This window comes from Maniola hyperantus, chromosome 20, assembly GCF_902806685.2.
Source record: "Maniola hyperantus chromosome 20, iAphHyp1.2, whole genome shotgun sequence".
NCBI classification, from domain to species: Eukaryota; Metazoa; Arthropoda; class Insecta; order Lepidoptera; family Nymphalidae; genus Maniola; species Maniola hyperantus.
The window spans coordinates 4,642,022-4,669,221 of NC_048555.1; the positions used below are offsets into that span (position 1 = coordinate 4,642,022).

The 27,200-nt window shown below is 37.1% G+C and overlaps 1 protein-coding gene across 10 annotated transcripts in view; it reads right to left on the reverse strand.

Annotated features, from left to right (window-relative positions):
• Pde8 (phosphodiesterase 8) overlaps positions 1–27,200 on the reverse strand; it is a 200,643-nt gene that overhangs the window by 20,946 nt on the left and 152,497 nt on the right. For all 10 annotated transcript variants that reach the window (XM_069505278.1, XM_069505277.1, XM_034979348.2 and 7 more), the window contains one exon: positions 5,147–5,204. In XM_069505278.1, the coding sequence (XP_069361379.1) occupies positions 5,147–5,204 (58 nt within the window). The remainder of the gene's footprint in view (positions 1–5,146; positions 5,205–27,200) is intronic.

The following is a 27,200-nucleotide window of genomic DNA, read 5'->3' on the forward strand; positions in this document are numbered from 1 at the left end:
GCTATCTCGACCTGTCGCGAACTATAGGTAACATCATATAATAACTCAAAGGACCTTAATAATATCGCAGACAAATTATACCAACATACTTAATTGCATGGTTAACCGCTTTATTTGGATCGATTTGGCTTTATTTGGTTGGAGCTTAAAATTGTTTCACGTAGGTACGAAGCAATTTACTCGTACATTCGGCATACCATTAATAGAGCAATCCTTTTTACAGCCAATAAAGGCTTGCCCAATGGCCTCGGGCACTGAAAGCTGAAATGTCTTTCACTCTTTGAAATGTACTTACAAACTCGCAACGGTTTGATTACTTCTTTATCTATTTCTATAATTTTGAATCCATATTTGACTAATAGGTGAGTAGTACTTAGTAGTTGTAGGAATAACTACTCGTAATGGTTCTAATAATTGTCGCGATCGTTTGGGTCCGTTACGACCACTTCCCGTTGTGACCACTTCTCCATTATGACCACTTCTCGTTATGCCCACTTCCTGATACAACCACTTCCCCTTTATGGACTAGTAGATGATGCCCGCGACTTCGTCCTCGTGGATTTGGGTTCTTAAAAATCCTGTGGGAACTCTTTGATTTTCAAGGATAAAAAGTAGCGTATGTCCTCTCCCCGGGACGCAAGCTATTTCTGTACCAAATTTCGTCAAAATCGGAGCAGACGCATTTTTATAATATTAGCATGGATAAAGGTATGTTCAAACTTAATCATTAAATTCTCTATTCCTTCACTCTCATAGCGCGATGGGACGGAAATATAATAGAGAGATATGATGCGCAGGACCGACAGTTTTAAGTGCTCTCCAAGGCGCAGATCTTCATCTTCCTTACTTTGGGCTAGTATAACTGAGAACCCGACCCGGAAATTGAACCCAGGACTAGACCTCGTCATCCGTAGTTAAACATGCTAACCCCTAGTACCGATAAGTGGTCATATCGGGAAGTGGACATATCGGGAAGTAGTCATATCGGAAAGTTTATTCAGATACAAGTCAGCCCGGGACTGCAATCTCACCTGGTGGTAAGTGATGATGCAGTTTAAGATGGAAGCGGGCTAACCTGGAAGGGGTATGGCAGTTTTTGTTAAAACCAATGCCCCTTTGGTTTCTACACGGCATCGTGCTGGAACGCAATCGCTTGGCCGCACGGCTTATGATACGCTTCGTAATGCGGCCACTAAATATCGCTTGCTTTACTGCAGGGCGATTGTCTAAAACCTGCATCAATCATTATTACAATCTCAATTGTTCTGATTGGCTGAATTTGTGCGATTCTTGTTGCAACAATGCATTGTGGCCAATAGTGAGCGAGCATTAACCAATCAGAGATGATTGCGATCGTGACATTGTAGCTGTCAAACAACCGCGGTAGGGCCACTGGTGAACGAAAACAACGTGAAGAAATCTGCATGCCTGAGAGTTCACCATATTGTTCCCAAAGGTGTGCGAAGTTTCCAATCCGCCCTTGGCCAGCGTGGTGGACCAAGCCCTTGTCATTTTGAGAGGAGATCCGTGAGCGCAATAGTGAGCCGGTCATGGGTAGTTGATGATGATGATTATAGCAATAACAATAACAAAGTACTTACCTAAGTATAAGCAGAATATTATTTAAAAGAAGATAAATAAAAGTTTCAAATAATATTATGATACATCTGGTAAAAAAAGCGAACTTATTAAACTTTGAAGTGAACTTTGATTGTGTTATCAAAAGACTTCCAAAGAAAGAAAAACCTTCGATGTTCAATAAGTTTTGAACTTTGAAATGAAGAGACAATTTTCAGAATTTGATTTGAATAAATATCATTGTTTATAGCAAAGAATTTCTAAGTACTACTTCGTAGTATTCCTATGTCGATGGTTTATAAATATTGGTTAGAAATAAGTGCCTATTACTTAGTGAAGGATTAAGGATATGCTACGTAAGATGGTCTTAAATCGTAAGCCTACTTGGAATGAAAAATGATTTTTTTATCAATAACTTCACTGAACAATTAATCTAAATACGTAAAAGCTAATGTGTAGATAGATATGTTAGGTATAATTTATAACTTTAACAAGGAAATTTTTAATATATTCGTGCATGTAAACTTATTTTAATTTTCGCAAAAAATTTGCGAATAATAAAACATTTATATCCTGAGGGTTCACATCAAAAAGTTATTATTTATCACATAAACCTTCTGACGCAAAACAAGTCATTTCGGGCTTTCGAACGCTCCATCAAAATGGCGATAAATGGACACGAATTTAAAGATCTTAGTGTCCGACATTCCATTTCCTATCCCCGATGATTGCGCTTTCAACATAATATATTCGAATTCCACCCTGCTCAATTTATACAAAATACTGCATGTGATTACAATTTTATACTTCGCGCGTCGATCGTATTTAAAATTTAAATCCATTTTGCGAGGCTTATTGACTTTTACCTCTTTGAGCGCGGAAATGTCTACAAGAGATCTTTGTCCAGCTGTGCTAGTCTGTGGGTTGACTACAACGAAGTAGTTATAAAGAGAGAGCCAGACTGCCTTATTTTATAAAAGCTGAAAGTTTCTCTGCGTATTTTCCCCAACACCGGGAGGAACGTTTGTCCGGATATTTGTTTGAATCATGGTGGCTTTGAGAGATAACATGTAATAAAGGTGTAAAAAATCTTACGTCAAAGTATAAAGTCAATTTTTTTAATTTTCTTCAGAGTAGTATTAGAAATTACGTCGACGAGCTTTTCTATAAGTAAGTACATGTAGGCATTTCAAATATTTTCTCATTCTTGTTTGCAGCAACCTTGTTATGATGCTATTATGACCAATTTACAGGCTATTACCTACTATACTCCCTCGTGTATTGTCGACGCCACAGTCAGTTTAGTTAGATATTGGATAGTGAGGGACTTTTTATTTCAGCCATAATAGAGTCTGTTTAACTTCATAATAAAGAGGCGCGTTCCGTGCTTTTTTAAATTTTATTTTACACAAGTATTTTTTCACGTTCTGCTTATTATGGCCTCAATCCCAACCCTCCAATGAATTCGTTATACCTATACACGAAGCTTATAAGTACTAGAATGTGACAGGGCAATCGGGCTATGAGCCGGGGGGACGCCCCGAACACCCGCACGTCACCCGCGTTATCCCGCACCGGCTGTGAGGGCCGTGCGGGCACACGAGTAGATATTTTTATTTATGTATTTGTTTATACAGCATGTAGTCTAGGTATAGGTACCTATTCTCTCCTAATTCCCGTGTCCCTGTTTTTGTAGCATATTGGTTTGTATAACCCAGTGTAACCGACCCTTAGCCATTACTGCCCGGAGCCAGCCCACAAACCTTTATTGACTGTAAAAGGGATCACTCTACTAATGGTTTGCTAGCGCCCAGCAGCTACATTGTAAGACATTTCCCTTTATCCGGTAATTGGTTTTATCATGGTATCAAATTTGGATAGATTTAAACTGCTTTATCCATACTTTCAGCAGGGAGAAGTGGCGAATGCTTGTGAGGCGCATAACATCTGCTCCAAAAAACGTCATTTCGTGATGACCATGACCCCTCTGGTCAGAGTGCTACGCCGAAGAAGAAGACGATCCATACTTTGCAGGAGCATAATCTAGGCGCTCATCGCATTAAGAATAAATAAGATCTCAAGATTAACCCCTATCATTATTGAAAGGGGTCGCGACCCGACGCGATGCACTGGGTCAATCTATCATTTTGTAACCTTATAACGCCTGAACCACTGAACCGATCTTGATATAATTTGGCACAGTATTAGCTTGCGATCTGGAGATGGCTATAATACCTACTCGTAGTAAAAGGTAAAGCCACCTGGGTGCCGGCAGGTGCACTTCGACCGGCGTTGTGCCAGATCGTTATTTCATGCACATGCAAACCATCGAGCCAACTCCTTTCGGTGGTGTTCCCACTAGATTTAAACATGGGGTTCATCAAGGGGCAGATCAACAAATTCCTGAAAGGCCGGCAGCGCATGAGCAGTTCCTCTGGGGCTGCAAATATTCATGAGTGGCGGAAGGTAATCATTTAACAATATCAGGTGGCCCGCTTCCTCGTTATTTTCATTAATAAAAAGTAAAAACCTAACGAATTTGGGTCCACCTCTTAACCCATTGCAGATTATGGATTTGTTAATAAACCGTTCATCAGTCCTAAGACCTTAGGCTTATCAATCCTGAGGTGATGATTAATTAGAGACTCAATTCGCCGTTAAGCGTTACGGTAGCCATCTGGGACAAGACATTTAAAATATTGCTCTGAAATTCCAAACTCCTCATTCCCAGTTCATTTGAAATTTATAGCATTCCAAAGTTTGAAAGCCCTGGTCAGAGAGGTGTCACGTGCCTACTAGAGGCGGTGATGTTGCAAAACGGCCTCAGCAGAACTGTTGAACTAGAGGAGCAATCGGAGGTACTTTTTGTCAGTTAATAGATTGGTTAAGCCATACTTCTATATCCATACTAATTTTATAAATGCGAAAGTGTGTCTGTCTGTCTGTCTGTTAGCTTTTCACGGCCCAAAAATTTAACCGATTATGATGAAATTTGGTACAGGGTTAGCTTACATCCCGGGGAAGGACATAGGCAAGTTTATTCCTGAAAATCAAAGACTTTCCACGAGATTTAAAAAAAAACCTAAATCCACGCAGACGAAGTCGCGGGCATCATCTAGTAATTTAATAATCCGGCTATTTATAACTAGTAGGTCGTCTAACGCAATGAAAATGTACCGTAATATAATGTCTATGAGTAAGTACTAAAAATTAATTAAAAGCTTAGTTATTAGCTTTGTTATCATTTGGGTGAGCGGGTTTTTTTTTATGCCTAATGGATTCATCTTGGCCTATTTAACTCATTGGCAGGGACGCATCACAACTAAAGTAAAAGGGCTTCAAAGGCGATTGGGCATTTACATGAAACTAGTTTTGGAAAGATACCGCATAAAAGCTCAAGTATTCAGAGTGCTCTTAATGAGTTCATGGCAGTAAAAATAAAGGGGAAACAAACTTAACACGTGAACCGAGGCGCAGTGCGACGCATAAATAAATAAATAAATAATTGACTATGACTATGACTCTTTAAACTATCTCTCAGTAGAAAATTTTGACAATACAAACTCACCCTATTGAAGCCAGCTTCCAAATAAGGTAGTACGGCGAAATCATCTTTGAGATACGCACTGAAACAAAGAAAATACGTGTTAAAATATACAGTTTATAAAGGATGATAGTTGACGTAGGCTTGCTAAGCCCTTGGGGTTTGGATACACAACACTGTAAGGCAGAACGACGCGACGGAACGTGTACGCGCGCGTTCAATGTGTGTATCTACCATTAAGTTTCCGACGCGTGTTAAGGCTTATAATTATTCTCGTATTTCAATATCTGATATCCTTTAATAACACAATAATTAGAATTAAAGCCTTTGTTAGATGAAACGAATAATGTGTAGATACCTACTTTCGAGTAAATATCTTACTCGTGCCATCCATTTTATTACATCAGTAATATCACAGTGTATGTAAATATGTATTTGATGTAGCGATGGGCGATTGTTGCAAAGAAACCATTCGAATAAATCGAACAATTGAACAATCGATTGTCGTTTATAGCTTCTAGCTTCTAGCTTGTTCATTCAAAAAACATTCGACAATCGCTAGTTCGATTCGTTGTCAGTGATGATTCGTTCAGTTGTTAGATTCGCTCGATTGTTTTTAAACTCTATTCGTATGCATCGTGAGCCTTGATGTTTGCGTACGAGTCGGCTTTATTATCGTAGCACTTACACACCTGAACGATGAATCCATAATATCTACTCATGTGCCAGCACAGCCACTAACTACGTAAAATAATAATGTTTGTTCTGTCGATTTGTGCTAGTTGGTAAATCCCTCCCCCGTCTTGCCCCTTGTCTCGCATGAAGGATCTAAATAGACGTCTCCGTCGACCGACTGTATTCAGTATCTCTTTAGGCTGCGGTAATAGGTACTATCCGTCAGCTCAAAGACTTCTCTGTCTACAGCCGCACTCAGGCTGAGATCTGAGTGCGGCTGCTAGTTCCGAGTACGCTCACATGACGCTCACTGCTGCTATCAGCAGCGCCAAAACGGCGAAAATCAGCAGATAGGCAATTCAAAGGCAAGTCCGGCGTAGGTAGGTAGGTAGACTTGTAATAGTCAGAGGTCAGTATAGGTATGATACGAACTAATATGATTGGCATGATAGGTTTTGTCATCAAAAAAATGTGTATTGTGTAAACCTTTCACAACTAAACGGCTGTGACATCACTCGTACACATTTCACGAAGCTAATTATTTCCGAGTAAGTACCTAACCACTAGGGACGTTATCTACTAACTAGGTGGGTTTACGCCATTTACTTACTACGTAATACATCGCACGTATAATAACTATTTTATCCTTGACATCCCTAATTAATTACATTTCGTATAATGTTTATTATATATATTATTATTATTATATATATTATTATTATGTTATATAAGTACTTAGTTTCACCAGCGCTCGATTTAAATTTAACTCTGTTTATTTTTAAAGAAAATGTTTAAAATATAGGAAATAGGAATTAAGAAAAAATTTAAGCACAATCTCGAATTTACATCTAAGTTTGATATTACACTCCCAATATGGCGGTGCTCTTTTCATTTGACACCCATAATAAAGAAATATATAAATTAAAGGAGTGAGCTTAAAGGTCGCCGGTTCAAACCCCACCTGTTTCATTACTGGCGTACCTACTCTCAGCACAAGCTTTACGCTTAGCTGGAGGGGATAGGGGAAGATCAACATGATTAATATTGTTTTTTAAAGAAACAAGTGCGAGTCAGGCTCGCGCAATGAGGGGTCCGTACTACAGTCATATTTTTTCGACATTTTGCACGATAATTCAAAAACTACGATACATAAAAATAAATAAAAATCTGTTTAGAATGCACAGGTTTCCCAGGCACCTTTCATATGATGCCCCACTGGATATAGTTATCTTACTTAGAAAATGGAAAATACTAATTATAGTTTATGACCACAATTTTTTTTTGTGTAACCACAAATTCACGGTTTTCAGATTTTTCCTCGAATGTCAGCCATAAGGTCTTATAGGTATTACCTACCTGCCAAATTTCATGTTTCTAGGTCAACGGGAAGTAGGTACCCTGTAGGTTTCTTGACAGACAGACAGACAGACAGACAACAAAGTGATCCTATAAAGGTTCCGTTTTTCCTTTTGAGGTCCCCTAAAACCCTAAAAAGGAAATAATAGGAACACGGGAAGCAAATTGGAAGCAAACATCAGGGGTGATGAGGTTTCCAGCTCAATGGCCCGAGAGCGACAAAATTCCAGACAAAAACCTTTATCAAAAAATATGCTCTTATAAAGTACAGTACAGAATATCGAAAAGCTTTCAATATAGTATATTTTAATTAACATGAGTATAGAGTACTGCGAGCTCAATTCAGTGGTCTGTTATTTCAATTTTAAAATATGGTCTTATTTTAAGAGTTCCGTTTTAGGTACCTCAAGAGGAAAAAATCCTTATATATTAAATTATCCCCACTTTCCTGTCTCTCTGTCTGTCCGTCTGTCCTTTTGTCGTGTCTGTCAAGAAAATCTATAGGGTACTTCATGTTGGCCTAGAATCATGATATTTGGCAGGTAGGTAGGTCTTAATATAGCACAAGTAAAATGAAAAATGCAAAACCGTGAATTTGTGGTTATATCACAAGAAAAAAATGTTAGAAGTTCGTGCCCGGGATCGAATCCCCGACCTCTGAATAGAAGGAGGACGTCCTAACCACTAGGCTATCACAGCTTCACTAGGCTAGGTTTTAATTATAACAATGAATTATTATTATTTAATAAACATAATATTGAGGTCGAGATTATGTATTATTTCATTTTTATACCTACATGGACGCAACACAATATTTGCCCTCAGGATTATATTCATATTCAAACATCGTAACATCGCGATCGTCTACGCCTATGAATACAGTGTACGGAAAATGCTTAGAAAAGATTATACCTACATAGGTATAAACGGCATACCTAGACATGGATGGCAGGTTTCGAGCTTTGAATATGAATACAGCTGAATAGTCTCGATGGTAAGCGTTTTTGTGAAAACCTTGTATTTTATTTGTTCCTTTTATAATTTCTAAGCTTCAAAAAGATTTTACGTTGAATGGGTGGTCGGCCATCATTTAAGTCGCAATACGAGTTAACGAGTGTGGAAGTAATTTGCATTTTACTTTCAGACTTCAGTCAGTCACCTGCAATGCAAGCAATTAGGTCGTAGCGTTTGTTAGTGCCTAGTTCCGCTATATACCGCTATATAAGTACCATGTGCATGTTTAATTATATAACTTAAGCTGAAGATTGAGTTGTAATATTTTAGTGTAATGTATCGAGTTGTTGTAACTCAAACCAAAGACTGACTTGTAACGTTAGTTTGTAATTATCATTCGCGGCGAGCGCCGGGTGCGCGTCTTTTCGCGAACTTTCGCGAACGCGAACGCGACATTACAAGTCAGTGCAGGTTTGTCATTTTGAGTAAAAATGGAGCACACTTGAGCCAAGTCCTCGAATTACAAATATGTACACGCTACAAGTCAGTCTGTGTCGCCGCATTGTAACAAGACTGCCTCGAATGCTACATTACAAACAAAAGGTACAAGTCAGTCTCTAGCTTTGGATATAGAAGTTTGAGATTGCAGCTTGTAAAATTACGCACTGGTGCTCCTCACACCTGAGTGTGTGAAACATGATCTATTATAGAAGATGCAACAAACTACACAATATTTGCCCTTTAGGGTTAGGTTGCCTGTCCACTGGTGCGGAGCTAGGTAGCGGAGCGGAGCGAGAAAGTGATGTGGAGTGGAGTTGCGGACTGTATCTGTCCATAGACGCGGAGCTAGGTAGCGGAGTGGAGCGAGAAAGTATACGTTAGTACCACATATTCTGTGGTAATGCGGAGGAGTTGCGGACTGTGTTTTGTGTTTTTCCATATGCGGAGCTAGCCCCGCTCCGCTTTCCCGCTCCGCTAGAATGATCTAAATAGAAGATCCAATAAACTAGCCTAGGGATATTCCGTAAATTCCGAAACGCAACTTATGTATATACCTGTACCTCTCATCCCCTTGTTGACTATACGGCATCGTATCGAAATACTATAAAGTGATTAGCTATATGATGATCCAAGTCTAGGGAGGAAGGGGGTGTAGATGATAAAGACAGGGAGGCAGTTCTCTGTTTGCACACTTGACTTATCGAGTTTCTACCTCAATACGTCCTAATAATTCTCTGCAAGCTCGATTTGCGTGAAGGAAATTTGCATATTTCGTAGAAGGCTAGTTGATAGAGAACAGGTTAAAGATTATGTAGATTATTACTTTGTGTACTCATGCTTGTCTTCTTCAGTGTCATGCTTCAATAGCCTTATGCTAAAGGACATCATGTTTGGAATACAAATATTTCAACACAAAGCTTAAAACTAGGCTTAAATCAAAGCGGATATCTAGCCTTGGTTTCCTTTGAGATTAGGCCATATGGAAGCCGTCAGGCTTTTGCATAAACCCACTAGATTTGCCCATGGCACATCCATTTAACTTATTTTAACGAAATTTGGTACAGAGATATAGCTTGCATCCCGGGGAAGGGATTTTTAAAAAACCCTAAAAGGTCATGGGCGGCGGTAATCACTCAATATCAGGTGACCCACCTGCTCGTTTGCTCGCTATTTTTATTCAAAAAAAAGTTGCGGACGTTATCTATTCGGTAAAAAGATGGCCTACGTTTTATTCCGGAAGATTTAAAAAACTTAGATTCACGCGGACGAAATCGTCGACATCATCTACTTAGTAACTAAAAATAAAAGGTATAAATTACCGCATTTTAGTGCAACCGAAAAATCGCGACGTCAACGCAGATTGACGGTGAAACAAAAGCGTTCAACAGTTACAAAGTTCAAAGCCGTGTCACGTCAAATAGTGCCTGCGGTCTGGCGGACTTTGATGTTGGCGTACTGCGTGTTTGCAATTTTGCTGCTGGAAACTCCAAAGCCGACTTTTGTATTTGTTCGCAATTTAAAAGTAAACACTGGCTTGTGTAATTTCAAAAAGTCTATAAAATGGTTGGCTTGATAAGTTTTAAAATACACACACATCTGCGTTTTATAGAAAAGTTAACACAAATACCTGACCAGTTGTACCTATACAAATACTTACATCTAATTCTAAATAAACTTGTAAGTGTGCCGTTTCATTCGTATACCTAACTTTTGCCCGCGACTTCGTCCGCGTGATATAGGTAATTTATAGCTTAAAGCACTGGGGGATTATGTAGCTATCTACTATGCTGTATAGCTGTATATCTATTAGTTTTGGAAATAGCCTCCTTGACCTAGAACCATAGAATCTCTTTATAATATCAGTATAGATGTTGGGGCAGACGAAAAAGAGGGGTGTTATGTAAATAGGTTATTATGTAAAACTAGCTGCCCCGGCTAACTTCGTACCGCCTAACAGACAGTCGATTCTTTTTCAGGATTTAAAAAAAAAATCTCTCCGTAAGAACCTTCCTCGTACTTCAAGAAATATTATAAAAAAAGAATTAGCGAAATCGGTTGAGCTGTTCTCGAGATTTGCGATGAGCAACACATTTAGCGATTCATTTTTATATTATAGACTAGCTGATCCCCGCGGCTTCGCCCGCGTAGATTTAGGTTTTTAAAGATCCCGTATAGCCTATGTCACTCAGGAATAATGTAGCTTTCTACTGGTGAAAGAATTTTTAAAATCGGTTCAGTAGTTCTAAAGATTACCCCCTACAAACAAACTTAACGACATTACCTCTTTATATAATACAACGGGCCATGCAGCAGAAATCGTAATATTTTAATTTCGCCATAACTTCAAAACCAAACGTCCAATTTTAATCATTCAAAGACCAAATATTATCTCCATAAACTGTTCTTAGTGATGAAATCATTTATTTTGATAAGGATTAATAGCATGAGTAAAATAAACGCGTTTAAATGTAGTCCAAAAAAAATTCAAGATTTTTAAATAAAAAAATGGTTGCTGTGCCTCACTCGACATAGATGGGTATAGTGTGTCGCGGACTTTTTTGTAGATATTTATAAGATCTACAATTAATTAGAACATTTTATGGTTCTATCTTTTATAGTTTAGGCAGCGTACGCAAAATAAGTAACTTTTCTGGTTGATTTTTTACACCTTGTGTCCGAAAAACCCAAATATCTTACGGAACCCTATTTTTTTCCAAAATAAAATATAGCCTATGTTACTCGTGGATAATGTAGCTTTCGAATGGTGAAAGAATTTTTAAAATCGGTCCAGTAGTTTTTGAGCCTATTCAGTACAAACAAACAAACAAACAAACAAAGTTTTCCTCTTTATAATATAACTAGTATTTTGCTCGCTGCTCGAGCTGCTAAAGCAGCTCTCGAGGTCTATAATCGTCATTTTGAATAATAAAAAATTTTGTATGAAAAAAAAAATTCCGCCATTTTGAATTTTTTTTCAATCCATCGAGTAGACCTTCGGATCCTGATCATCTCTTGCCAAGAAACCACTCTTCCATCTTTCATACCCTCCGAGATGGACGCGGATGAAATTTGTATGGCGGCCATCTTTTTTTCGGAATTTTAAAAAAAATTTCAAATTTTTGGCAATTGGATGAGGTTTCGAATGACATTTGCTCGAGCACCTCCCACCTATCTTCAATACCCTAAGCGTGCCCTTCACCCGTCTCCGAAATCCTCAATCATCAGCTCCCTCCATATGTTGCCCTAAAGGAATCTTTGTCTTCTATATGAAACCGTGATTGAAAAAAAAAAAGTTTCATACAAAATTTTACAGGAGGGAATTTTTTGAAAATCTCGGCCGCCATCTTGTTTTTCAAATTTTTTTCACTTTTTCTAAAAACCGTTTACTAATATCTTCAATTGTTGCAAGTTGTAACAAAATCGGTTGGAAAACAAAAAAGTTACAAAAGTCAGGTCGGCCGCCATCTTGTTTTTCTGAAATGTCATAATTTTTCCCTAGTCGAATCCCACTTCTGAACATATCTCCCATACATTATTATATCATTTTCTATCTCTTTCTAGGAGAACAATTATGTCAATCAGTGAGTGAGTGGTAATTGAGCTATATATAGTATAACTAGTATTTTGCTCGCTGCTCGAGCTGCTAAAGCAGCTCTCGAGGTCTATAATCGCCATTTTGAATAATAAAATTTTTTGTATAAAAAAAAAATCCGCCATTTTGAATTTTTTTCCATCCATCGAGTAGACCTTCGGATCCTGATCATCTCTTGCCAAGAAACCACTCTTCCATCTTTCATACCCTCCGAGATGGACGCCGATGAAATTTGTATGGCGGCCATCTTTTTTTCGGAATTTTGATTTTTTTTCCAAATTTTTGGCAATTGGATGAGGTTTCGAATGACATTTGGTCGAGCACCTCCCACCTATCTTCAATACCTTGAGCGTGCCCTTCACCCGTCTCCGAAATCCTCAATCATCAGCTCTCTCCATGTTTTTCTCAAAATGATTTCTTGTCTTCTGTACGAAAGTATTAGTGAAAAAAAAAAGTTTCATACAAAATTTTACAGGAGGAATTTTTTTCAAAATCTCGGCCGCCATTTTGTTTTTCAAATTTTTTTAACATTTCCTAAAAATCATTTACTAATATCTACAAGAGCTGCAAGTTTAAACAAAATCGGTTGGAAAACAAAAAAGATACAAAAGTCAGGTCGGCCGCCATCTTGTTTTTCTGAAATGTCATAATTTTTCCCTACTCGAATCCCACTTCTGAACATATCTCCCATACATTATTATATCATTTTCTATCTCTTTCTAGGAGAACAATTATGTCAATGAGTCAGTCAGTGAGTCAGTCAGTGGTAATTGAGCTATATATAGTATATATATATAACTAGTATTTTGCTCGCTGCTCGAGCTGCTAAAGCAGCTCTCGAGGTCTATAATGGCCATTTTGAATAATAAAAATTTTTGTATGAAAAAAAAAATTCCGCCATTTTGAATTTTTTTTCCATCCATCGAGTAGATCTTTGGACCCTGATCATCTCTTGCCAAGAAACCACTTTTCCATCTTTCATACCCTCCGAGATGGACGCCGATGAAATTTGTATGGCGGCCATCTTTTTTTCGGAATTTTGAATTTTTTTTCAAATTTTTGGCAATTGGATGACGTTTCGAATGACATTTGCTTGAGCACCTCCCACCTATCTTCAATACCCTAAGCGTGCCCTTCACCCGTCTCCGAAATCCTCAATCATCAGCTCCCTCCATATGTTGCCCGAAAGGAATCTTTGTCTTCTATATGAAACCACAAGTGAAAAAAAAAAGTTTCATACAAAATTTTACAGGAGGAAATTTTTTGAAAATCTCGGCCGCCATCTTGTTTTTCCAATTTTTTTCACATTTTCTAAAAATTGTTTGCTAATATCTTCAATTGTTGCAAGTTGTAACAAAATCGGTTGGAAAACAAAAAAGTTACAAAAGTCAGGTCGGCCGCCATCTTGTTTTTCTGAAATGTCATAATTTTTCCCTAGTCGAATCCCACTTCTGAACATATCTCCCATACATTATTATATCATTTTCTATCTCTTTCTAGGAGAACAATTATGTCAATCAGTGAGTGAGTGGTAATTGAGCTATATATAGTATAACTAGTATTTTGCTCGCTGCTCGAGCTGCTAAAGCAGCTCTCGAGGTCTATAATCGCCATTTTGAAAAATTTTAAAAAAGTCATAAATTTTGTATGAAAAAAAAAATTCCGCCATTTTGAATTTTTTTTCAATCCATCGAGTAAACCTTCGGATCCTGATCATCTCTTGCCAAGAAACCACTCTTCCATCTTTCATACCCTCCGAGATTGACGCGGATGAAATTTGTATGGCGGCCATCTTTTTTTCGGAATTTTGAATTTTTTTTCCAAATTTTTGGCAATTGGATGAGGTTTCGAATGACATTTGGTCGAGCACCTCCCACCTATCTTCGATACCTCAAGCGTGCCCTTCACCCGTCTCCGAAATCCTCAATCATCAGCTCCCTCCATATGTTGCCCTAAAGGAATCTTTGTCTTCTATATGAAACCACAAGTGAAAAAAAAAAGTTTCATACAAAATTTTACAGGAGGGAATTTTTTGAAAATCTCGGCCGCCATCTTGTTTTTCAAATTTTTTTCACTTTTTCTAAAAACCGTTTACTAATATCTTCAATTGTTGCAAGTTGTAACAAAATCGGTTGGAAAACAAAAAAGTTACAAAAGTCAGGTCGGCCGCCATCTTGTTTTTCTGAAATGTCATAATTTTTCCCTAGTCGAATCCCACTTCTGAACATATCTCCCATACATTATTATATCATTTTCTATCTCTTTCTAGGAGAACAATTATGTCAATCAGTGAGTGAGTGGTAATTGAGCTATATATAGTATAACTAGTATTTTGCTCGCTGCTCGAGCTGCTAAAGCAGCTCTCGAGGTCTATAATCGTCATTTTGAATAATAAAAAATTTTGTATGAAAAAAAAAATTCCGCCATTTTGAATTTTTTTTCAATCCATCGAGTAGACCTTCGGATCCTGATCATCTCTTGCCAAGAAACCACTCTTCCATCTTTCATACCCTCCGAGATGGACGCGGATGAAATTTGTATGGCGGCCATCTTTTTTTCGGAATTTTAAAAAAAATTTCAAATTTTTGGCAATTGGATGAGGTTTCGAATGACATTTGGTCGAGCACCTCCCACCTATCTTCAATACCTTGAGCGTGCCCTTCACCCGCCTCCGAAATCCTCAATCATCAGCTCCCTCCATATGTTGCCCTTAAGGAATCATTGTCTTCTATATGAAACCACAAGTGAAAAAAAAAAGTTTCATACAAAATTTTATAGGAGGAAATTTTTTGAAAATCTCGGCCGCCATCTTGTTTTTCCAATTTTTTTCACATTTTCTAAAAATTGTTTACTAATATCTTCAATTGTTGCAAGTTGTAACAAAATCGGTTGGAAAACAAAAAAGTTACAAAAGTCAGGTCGGCCGCCATCTTGTTTTTCTGAAATGTCATAATTTTTCCCTACTCGAATCCCACTTCTGAACATATCTCCCATACATTATTATATCATTTTCTGTCTCTTTCTAGGAGAACAATTATGTCAATCAGTGAGTGAGTGGTAATTGAGCTATATATAGTATAAAATAGCTGATCCCCGCGGCTTCGCCCGCGTAGATTTAGGTTTTTAAAGATCCCGTATAGCCTATGTCACTCAGGAATAATGTAGCTTTCTACTGGTGAAAGAATTTTTAAAATCGGTTCAGTAGTTCTAAAGATTACCCCCTACAAACAAACTTAACGACATTACCTCTTTATATAATACAACGGGCCGTGCAGCAGAAATCGTAATATTTTAATTTCGCCATAACTTCAAAACCAAACGTCCAATTTTAATCATTCAAAGACCAAATATTATCTCCATAAACTGTTCTTAGTGATGAAATCATTTATTTTGATAAGGATTAATAGCATGAGTAAAATAAACGCGTTTAAATGTAGTCCAAAAAAAATTCAAGATTTTTAAATAAAAAAATGGTTGCTGTGCCTCACTCGACATAGATGGGTATAGTGTGTCGCGGACTTTTTTGTAGATATTTATAAGATCTACAATTAATTAGAACATTTTATGGTTCTATCTTTTATAGTTTAGGCAGCGTACGCAAATAAGTAACTTTTCTGGTTGATTTTTTACACCTTGTGTCCGAAAAACCCAAATATCTTACGGAACCCTATTTTTTTCCAAAATAAAATATAGCCTATGTTACTCGTGGATAATGTAGCTTTCGAATGGTGAAAGAATTTTTAAAATCGGTCCAGTAGTTTTTGAGCCTATTCAGTACAAACAAACAAACAAACAAACAAACAAACAAACAAACAAAGTTTTCCTCTTTATAATATTAGTGTAGATATGATCCCCGCGGCTTCGCCCGCGTAGATTTAGGTTTTTAAAGATCCCGTATAGCCTATGTCACTCAGGAATAATGTAGCTTTCTACTGGTGAAAGAATTTTTAAAATCGGTTCAGTAGTTCTAAAGATTACCCCCTACAAACAAACTTAACGACATTACCTCTTTATATAATACAACGGGCCATGCAGCAGAAATCGTAATATTTTAATTTCGCCATAACTTCAAAACCAAACGTCCAATTTTAATCATTCAAAGACCAAATATTATCTCCATAAACTGTTCTTAGTGATGAAATCATTTATTTTGATAAGGATTAATAGCATGAGTAAAATAAACGCGTTTAAATGTAGTCCAAAAAAAATTCAAGATTTTTAAATAAAAAAATGGTTGCTGTGCCTCACTCGACATAGATGGGTATAGTGTGTCGCGGACTTTTTTGTAGATATTTATAAGATCTACAATTAATTAGAACATTTTATGGTTCTATCTTTTATAGTTTAGGCAGCGTACGCAAAATAAGTAACTTTTCTGGTTGATTTTTTACACCTTGTGTCCGAAAAACCCAAATATCTTACGGAACCCTATTTTTTTCCAAAATAAAATATAGCCTATGTTACTCGTGGATAATGTAGCTTTCGAATGGTGAAAGAATTTTTAAAATCGGTCCAGTAGTTTTTGAGCCTATTCAGTACAAACAAACAAACAAACAAACAAACAAACAAAGTTTTCCTCTTTATAATATTAGTGTAGATAGCTGATCCCCGTATATAATATAGCTGATCCCCGCGGCTTCGCCCGCGTAGATTTAGGTTTTTAAAGATCCCGTATAGCCTATGTCACTCAGGAATAATGTAGCTTTCTACTGGTGAAAGAATTTTTAAAATCGGTTCAGTAGTTCTAAAGATTACCCCCTACAAACAAACTTAACGACATTACCTCTTTATATAATACAACGGGCCGTGCAGCAGAAATCGTAATATTTTAATTTCGCCATAACTTCAAAACCAAACGTCCAATTTTAATCATTCAAAGACCAAATATTATCTCCATAAACTGTTCTTAGTGATGAATCATTTATTTTGATAAGGATTAATAGCATGAGTAAAATAAACGCGTTTAAATGTAGTCCAAAAAAATTCAAGATTTTTAAATAAAAAATGGTTGCTGTGCCTCACTCGACATAGATGGGTATAGTGTGTCGCGGACTTTTTTTGTAGATATTTATAAGATCTACAATTAATTAGAACATTTTATGGTTCTATCTTTTATAGTTTAGGCAGCGTACGCAAAATAAGTAACTTTTCTGGTTGATTTTTTACACCTTGTGTCCGAAAAACCCAAATATCTTACGGAACCCTATTTTTTTCCAAAATAAAATATAGCCTATGTTACTCGTGGATAATGTAGCTTTCGAATGGTGAAAGAATTTTTAAAATCGGTCCAGTAGTTTTTGAGCCTATTCAGTACAAACAAACAAACAAACAAACAAACAAAGTTTTCCTCTTTATAATATTAGTGTAGATTACGTTTATTGATAACTAGATGATGCCTGCGATTTCGTCCGCATGGATTTAGATTTTTAAAAATCCTGTGGGAACTCTTCATTTTTCCGGGATAAAAAGTAGCCTATGTCCTTCCCCGGGATGCAAGCTATATTTGTGCCAAATTTCGTCAATATCGGTTGAACGGTTGAGCCGTTGAAGCTAGCAGACAGACAGACAGACAGACATACTTTCGCATTTATAATATTAAAGTATGGATTACTATGCCCGCTTTGAGTATGTTTAGCTTTACCCTCCAAGTTTTTGGTAATTCAAATTTATAAATCTCTTATTTAACACTGAATGTTGTTATATCTCTGAATAAAGAAGAGATTCAGAAAATTAAAAATAATATAAATTTTGTAGGTATAAAAACAATGGTGAAACGACAGTAAACCTTGTTAACTGTATGGAGTTACCCTCGCGTCTCTAGTCTCTAAATCCATTAGGGATGTGCAAAGATATATATACAGTTATTTTTTGTTAGTGAGAAATCTAAAATAGTTTGTTCAAAATCAAAAAAGCAATGATTTTAAAACCATGGTACATTTTATCCTAAAAATGTATTAAAATCATATTAAAAATTATATTTTATTGGGGCCTACCGGGTCCAAAGATTGTCCGTCGATTAGCGTGGCAATGGTGCCAGCTTGAGGGGCACCTTTGGCCCAGGGGCAACGCAGGGGCGGACACGACGTGGTTAGATAGTAAGGTTTATTAATATTGGATTCTTGTTAATATTGATGCAGATATATATCTGTTGATCTTGACGGACACGATGGACTGACGGACAGACAGACAGACAACAAAGTGGTCTCATAAGGGTTCCTTTTTTCCTTACGAGGCACGGAACCCTAAAAATTAGCATCCCTCACTAAGCAGCCCTAACTTTCTTTAGTGAGAGGTACGAGGAAGTACGGATAAATCGCTTAGATAATGTGAGCCCAACGTACATTTTACTGGCCCTTGACCTGTCGTAGTTAAATAATCTTATCACGACAAGCGTACAATGAATTTGGATAAGTGGAACATAAAATGTGACAAGTTACTTCTTGATAAAAGAAAGTGTTTCAACATTATTATGTCGATTTGAAGATTGATGAATATGTCCTCATTTTATCGTTTTTAGGGTTCCGTATCTCCAGAGAAAAAGGAACTCTTATCGGATCACTTCATTGTCTGTCTGTTGAGTCTGTCAAGACATGTCCCGTCAAGGGAATCAAAACATATAGAGTACTTTCCGTTGACCTAGAATTGTCAGGTAGCAATGTCTTATACGAGTATCACAAGTATAGGGAAAAATTCATAAACCGAAAATCTGTGGTTACATCACAAAAATTTAAAAAAAAATGTTATTTCTTGTACGATGGTACGGAACCTTCGTATACGAGTCCGACTCGCACTTGGCCGGTTTTTAGGGTTCCGTACCTCAAAAGGAAAAAAGGAAGCCTTATAGGATCACTTTGTTGTCTGTCTGTCTGTCAAGAAACCTACAGGGTACTTCCCGTTGACCTAGAATCATGAAATTTGGCAGGTACGTACTTAGGTCTTATAGCTGACATTAGCTGACACAATAAGTACTTTATTTAGTGTTCGATTTTTAACAAATTTTTAGTTCTATGCTCTTTTATTATATAATAGGTATTGTTTAATAGTGAGTCCGTTACTAACTACGTACACGTCCATTACTAATAACTGCATTTGTACACACTTTTTTTTTTGGAGAGTGACTAGTTTTATTCATGGCTTGTATTACTTTATCAATTATTGTCATAAACTGTTTTGTGTGTCCAATAAATAAAAATTAAATAAAATTAGGGGGAAAATCTGAAAACCGTGAATTTCTGGTTACATCACACAAAAAAAATAAAATTATGGTCATGGACTATAATAACTAGGATTTTTAATTTTCGAAGTAAGATAACTATATCAAATGGGGTATCATTATGAAAGGTAACCTGTGCATTCTAAAACAGATTTTTATTTATTTTTACGCATCATAGTTTTTGTATTATCGTGTAAAATTTCGAAAAAATACGACTCTAGTCTAGTACGGAACCCTCGTTGCGCGAGCCTGACTCGCACTTGGCCGATTTTTATAAGAATATGTGTCTCTCGGAATAACTTTAAACATGAAGATAAAGGTAATATCATGTTAACATTATTTTGATAGGAATACTAAAAATAGTGTTTATCGTATAAATGAATTAATATGGAACGCCACAGCGTTTTCAAAATTTATTTCATGTTATTAAATTTTTTTGATTGTCTTTAAACCATTTAGTTTTACGAACTATGTGCTCTGCCCATTGCCACTTTAGCTTCGCAATCCGTTGAGCTATGTCGGTTACTCTAGTTCTCCTACTTACTTTAACTTTATCTTGTACATAGGTAAATATATAAATAAACTAGTTGACCCTCCCCGGCTTCGCACGGGGAGCCTAGCTATTCCATAGACAAAATATGGGTATGAATGTGATACCTATTTGAATCTACCTACTTACAAACATTCCTCGTGAAACGTTCTGAATACAGTGAAACCCATATTGAATTGCACTGAGAAATTTAGACGCGACGAATGTTAGTTACTAAGTATATTTTGAATAAATGATTCGACTTTGATTTTGAAAGCAAGAGCTGTATCTTTGAAAGGTCAAAGCGCTAAGAGTACAGAAGCAGAATTAACTACATGGAAGTCTCTATCTACGATCAACATTTTTGAGTGTAGATTTATTTTTTTGGCTTGCCACAAAATAACCAATATATTGGAGCAAGTGGCAACCCTATTAAGCGCCGATTAAAATCCGGCAGCTTGACCCTTTTGGTCGGAAGGCCCAAATTAAAAATAATAATAATATATGTATTATATACGCTCGTTTTTTAACCTTTATTGTAGCACTTTACAAATTTATTCATTGTAATGTTAAGATAAATTGGGCAACGCCCGTTTATCGACATAATGCCACATTAAAATATGCAAAGGTATCGATTACTTTGCAATTTTATTGCAGTAAGTACTTATTGCCACTGTGGCCGAAGTGGAGAGTTAAAAGATTGATTATACACTCTGGGACACGGATGTTTTTACTTCCTGGCGCAGTGGTGAGCACCGTGATATTTTAATTGGGAGATACCGTATTCAAACAACAGGTGCTATTTGACAGTTTATCTATATAATACTAGTAGGTACTTATGATAAACTGGATGATGCCCGCGACTTCGTCCGCGTGGATTTAGGTTTTTGAAAATCCCGTGGGAACTCTATAATTTTCCGGAACACAAAGTAGTTTATGTCCTTCTCCGGGATGCAAGCTATCTCTGTTCCAAATTTCGTCAAAATCGGTTGAACGGTTGAGCCGTGAAAAGCTAGCAGACAGACAGACAGACAGACACACTTTCGCATTTATAATATTAGTATGGATATGGATGTATCGCATTTATCATAAGTACCTACTAGTATGGAGTGTCTGTCTGTCTGTGTGCCTGTATTGTGACCAAGTATTTTAATTGAACAATTAAGTATTTAAATTGTCATTTAACCTTGTTGAACTACTATAACTTTGTTCAGTGTCCGTCTCCAGACTCCAAAGTAAGGGATGAGGTAATAACGTTTGAGCATTCGAGACCCTTCGCAAAGGTAAAGTTTCAAAGGGTTCTTTGATTTGATTATTTTACATTTTGCCTTAGGCTGGGACATAATGTTTGTCTTTTTCTGTTTATTTATATTATTGCAATTGTATTTGATCAACATTTTTACCTGAGGGCAAAAGAAGCGAAAAAGAAGATGCAGAGAAGAAGAGAGAGGGTGGATGAAGAAGAGAAAAAGCAAATGCATGCAATCATATTTTGTATTGATATCACCAAGGCATGGCACATACTCGTACATAGTCGTATTTGGTCGATATTTTGCACGATAAATTAAAAATTATAATGCATACACATAAATAAAAATCAGTTTTAGAATGTTTAGGTAAAGCCCTTTCTTATGCTACCCCACTTGTATATTAATCTTACTTTGAAAGTTGAAAATATTGTTTACACATTTTAGAGCCTCAATAGCTCAACGGTTAAAGCTGACTGAAATCCGAAAGGTCGGCAGTTCAAACCTCACTCGTTGCACTATTGTCGTACCTACTCCTAGCACAAGCTCAGTTGGAGGGGAAACGGGAATATTATTCATGATTAGCATGGCTAATATTCTTTAAAAAAAAACCGGCCAAGTGCGAGTCAGGCTCGCGCAATGAGGGTTCCGTACTACAGTCGTATTTTTTCGACATTTTGCACGATAATTCAAAAACTATGATGCATAAAAATAAATAAAAATCTGTTTTAGAATGTACAGGTAAAGACCTTTCATATGATACCAAATGTCAGCTATAAGATCTACCTACCTGCCAAATTTCATGATTCTAGGTCAACGGGAAGTACCCTGTAGGTTTCTTGACAGACAGACAGACAGACAGACAAACAGACAACAAAGTGATCCTATAAGGGTTCCGTTTTTCCTTTTGAGGTATGGAACCCTAAAAATTGTAATGTAACCACAAATTCACAGTTTTCGGATTTTACCCAATTTGATATTACTTCATTGATTGAACAGAGACAGAACGGACAGACAAACAGACCGAAAATTAATCTAAATTGACCACTAAGAAATTCATATAAGGAATTGAATTCAGGACATCTTGTTTGCCTTAGTGAACATAATATATCTCTGACATTTTCATACAATGGATGGAGGGTCCCTTTATTTTTCCGCTGAATTGAGTTAGCAATTGCTTTTTACAATCGAGAAGGTTCACTTAAACCAATAAATTGCAAATAGGACGTGATTCGTGAAGGAGGTAAATTGTTGAGTTAAAATAATAATTGCGTGTGATATAGCCATTGCAAATTATTTAGATGCATGCACAATAAATGCGAAAGTATGTTTTTTGTTGGTTCGTCGTTCAATCACGGCGCAGCGGAATAACAGATTGACGTGATTTTTTGATTGGTATAGTTAAAGACATGGAGAGGCCATAGGTTAAGGTTTTTTATCCCGACAAATCAAAGAGTTCCCACGGGATTTTAAAAATTCTAGATCCACGCGGGCGAAGTCGCGGGCATCAGCTAGTCTGTATATATAAAAGTAAAAGCTGACTGACTTACTGATCTATCAACGCACAGCACAAAAGAAATGATTTTTAAAAAGTTCAACCGCTAAGGGGGTAAAAACGGGACGTCCGTCCCGTCGTGACGACCCGTGCAATTGGGTTGAAATATCGACAAATAAAAACATCAAATTAATCGTGGTATGTAGCCGTTTTTTTTTTTTGCATGGGTGTAGTTAAAGACCTTGAGAGTGACATATGCTACTTTATATCCTGGAAATCAAAGAATTCCCACAAGATTTTAAAAAAAAACCTAAATCCACGCGGACGAAGTCGCGGGCATCAGCTAGTAAATCAATAAAGTTTATATCTACCATCTTCAATTCAGTTATAATTTCAATTGCGGTTATCGGAAACGGAATGCATCCACGTCAGCTGCGATGATGGCATCCCATTTTCTTTCAGCTCCATTGGACTGCCATTCAATTGCTGCGATTCAATCGGGGCGGGTTCACTGGGTATATGCAAATACGTAACGGCCAGACGGTAAATTGGCAAGAATAAGTTCAGGGCACACGAGTAAATATTGTAGGGTACGCATGACTAGTTGTCCTGCATGAAAAAAAAAATAACAGTCAGTCTCAGTTGGGGACTGCCAATAAAAATGACAGCTGTGATAGCCTAGTGGTTAGGACGTCCGCCTTTTTTTGAAGTCGGTTAAAAATGATAGTATATACCGATGAACATTAGATCTACCATCTTCAATTCAGTTGTAATTTCAATACGGTTATAGGAATGCATCCACGTCAGCTGCGATGAATGTCGTTGACATTTGCATGTAATGGCATCCCATTTTCTTTCAGCTCCATTGGACTGCCATTCAATTGCTGCGAATCAATCGGGGCGGGTTCACTGGGTATATGCAAATACGTAACGGCCAGACGGTAAATTGACAAGAATAAGTTCAGTACACACGAGTAAATATTTTAGGGTACGCATGACTAGTTGTCTGCATGAAAAAAATTACAGTCAGTCTCAGTTGGGGACTGCCAATAAAAATGAAAACTTAAAATTATGAAAAACAGTGGGTTTTTGGGGATTTTAAAATAAATTGTTTTAAAATTAAATATACCTACATAGTTAAGTTAATAGTTATCATTTAAGTACATAATTTTATTTGTGTATGAAGTTGAAATGGCAATGGGCAGGGCACATAATTCAGAAAACCGATAGACGTGGGGGTCCCAACTCCCAAGGTGCTAGAATAGCAAACTCGCACAGGAAAGTGCAGCGTTGGAAGACCCCCCACAAGTGTGCCACTAGGACCTAGGTGGACAGACGAAATCAAACGAGTCGCAGCCCGCAGGGAGCCGCTAGATTCAGGCGGCGTAAGACCGTGGTGCGTGGAAGTCCCTATAAGAGACCTATGTCCAGCAGTGGACTTCTATCGGTTGATAATGAAGATGATGATTTTTATACATCTTTCGGTTAATATAGTGCTCGGACCTCCGAGCACTATTAACATTTTGGGATGGGTAAAACGACTTTGTTTTACCCATCCCAAAATCGCACAATGCGCCTAAAGGAGTTTTCACACAAAATAACCGGCCAAGTGCGAGTCAGACTCGCGCACCGAGGGTTCCGTATTACAGTCGTATTTTTTCAATATTTCACATTTTTTTAACCGTGAAATTTTATTTAATAGGAAGCCAACCGGATTTTTTTGTGATGTAACCACAAATTCACAGTTTTCGGATTTATTCCTTTACTTGTGCTAGGTACTTATCTACCAAATCTCATGATTCTGAGATGAGGTCAACGGGAAGTACTCTATAGGTTTTCTTGACAGACAAGACGACGGAAAGACGGACAGACAGAAGATAACGAAGTGATCCTAAAGATTTCCTTTTGAGATACGGAACCCAAAAAAAGAAAAAAAGCGCCCAATCTTATTAGGTGCCTTCTTTGTTGATAATTTCAGTACTCATATTACCTTGGAAACATCACGAGACATTTATTATCAAGATAACTGGTAATCTCGAGATTAGGTAGCCATTAAATTCGGTGGAGTAAATAATATTGTTTTTGTTATTCTATCGTTTTTGTTTACTTTGTAAAACAAAACATAGATAATTGTTGTTTTGATTTTTACGTGGATGCATATTATCTAGTAGCTTAGCTTGGATGTTATAATGTAAGATTGAATGTGCACAAAACACCAGTAAATTAAGTCTATGTAAATCTGTCAATAAGTTACTTGACAATGTTGTTGCTTGTTAATAAATACCGCAAAATTTTTGAAAAATAATAAGGTAATATTATTAATTTGGGTGGTCAGACGCTAGAATGCACGATAAAATATGTGTAACTATTCACTATAGGTACGTACTTAGGTATGTTATAAAAGCAAAAATGTGTTTGTTTGTCCTTCAATCACACTGCAACGGAACAACGGATCGGCATGAATTTTTACATGAATAATATAGTTAAAAAGCTGGAGAGTGACATAATATGCTACGTTTTATTCCGAAAAGTCAAAGAGTTACCACGGAATTTTTAAACCCTGAATCCACGTGGCTGAAGTCGCGGGGATGCCCGCGACTTCAGCCACGTGGATTCAGGGTTCCCGGGGCCATTATAAATAACTAGCTGATGAGCTAGTTATTTATAATGGCCCCGGGAAAAAGAAATTAACGTCCTCCGAGTGTCAAAGAATCCGAAATGAAAGCATTAAGAATTGTTAATTCCGAACCCGTAGCATTTGGAGAATTTTGTATTAAATTTACCAGGGGTAATGCCACTCAAAATAATTCGATAAATGCTCGTAGCTAACCCGATCAACGGTAGATACTACAGAGGAAATATATCAGTGATGCCAAACGATAGCTGGAATTTAGGGGGAGGGAGGCAGCGCGAGGTTTGCAGCTGGAGGTCGAGGATTGCCTTACAGTTCATCCACTATACAAGCGTTTGCTTGTATTATAATTATCTGTACCAATAATATTATAAAGAAATAAAATTTGTTCTCTAATAGTTAGCTGCATTATCTCCAAGAGCTATAGGACACCACGTTTTAGCTGATTACGTCACATGGAAAAAGTAAACTAGTAGATTAATATATACCCGTCCTTTAGTTTGGCTCGTATCGGCGGGGGCACTACCGTGCCCCCTGATATGACAAGAAAAAATGTGCCAGAAGAACCATTAGGCGCGAATTACGATACGAAAATCATAGAGCTCTTGATACCCGTGTATCGTTCATATCGTTTAACGATCAAAATAATATGCTCGTGAAACCGATCTCTTTACAAGCCTCTCCAAAAAGGAGTGTATAATGTTTTCAAAGTTCATAATATATTTATGTATGTGAGTTATTTTATTCCGTGATTATTTCTAAATGCCTGAACAGATTTGAACGTAGGTATGGGATATCTTAGATCCTTACATCATCTCGAATGACACTAGCTATATTTTTTTGAAAAAAGTATAATATAACGGGGCGTGTTTTTTATTATTATTTAATCCTCTAGAAGAGTGAGAGCGATCACGCACTCATCCGGACCGAGTCCAAGTTAGTTAGTTCAAGAGTTATTTTACTCAATCTGTACTCTACCACAGACTCTACCATGAAATGATACAAGCAGAATATTTTAGTTCACTTTTTCTCTACACTGTGGCATCCCCTTACTTTGTTGAAGCTCGTTGAGAATTTTAGCGGAATTCAGTATCGGGGCGAGGAATTTCGATAAGACAGTGAATAAAGAGGGAATTATAACAATATATTCTGCACAGCGAGCGAGGCGTTTATTTTGTAAATTAAATGTTTACCATAATAATTTTCATCCTCATTTTTGTTGCGTTGTTTGAGAGTAAACGCTTAAGTTTCATCATAATATTGTGTTTCGTTTTGCTCCTTGAGATTATATCTCAGGATAATTTAATTGCTTGAAGTCGAATTCTAATGGAAGATGCCCGCGACTTCGTCCGCATGAATTTAGGTTTCCGATAAATCCTGTGGAATCTCGTGGATTTTAATTTGCAGCGTGTTACTAATTTTTTTGGCAATGTTATTAACAAAAACCCGTTTCAACCCCTTTTCAACACTTTCGGTACACCCCAGTACCCGTAGTACAAGATTTTACGTCTCACCAAACCAAACCAAATTCGAGAGTCGAAATACTTCCGCGTTACAGTAAACTGGATCTTAATTGCCTTGTTTTAAAGCTCAAGTTGGTCTACACTTCTACAGCCAGTGCTCCAAGCGGAAACATTGCGAAATTAAAATCAGTGGCATTGAATATTTGACTTCAATTCAAGGCTGTTTAGGTCCATTTTACTGTAACGCGGAAGTATTTCGACTCTCGAATTTGGTTTGGTTTGGTGAGACGTAAAATCTTGTACTACGGGTACTGAACGCTGCAAAATCACACGGTAAGTTACTTCACCTTCTTTAAAAACCCCCTACATTTTCATCAAGTTACTAATTACTTTCGGGTTTTGGCTTTAATGACTGGCCTAT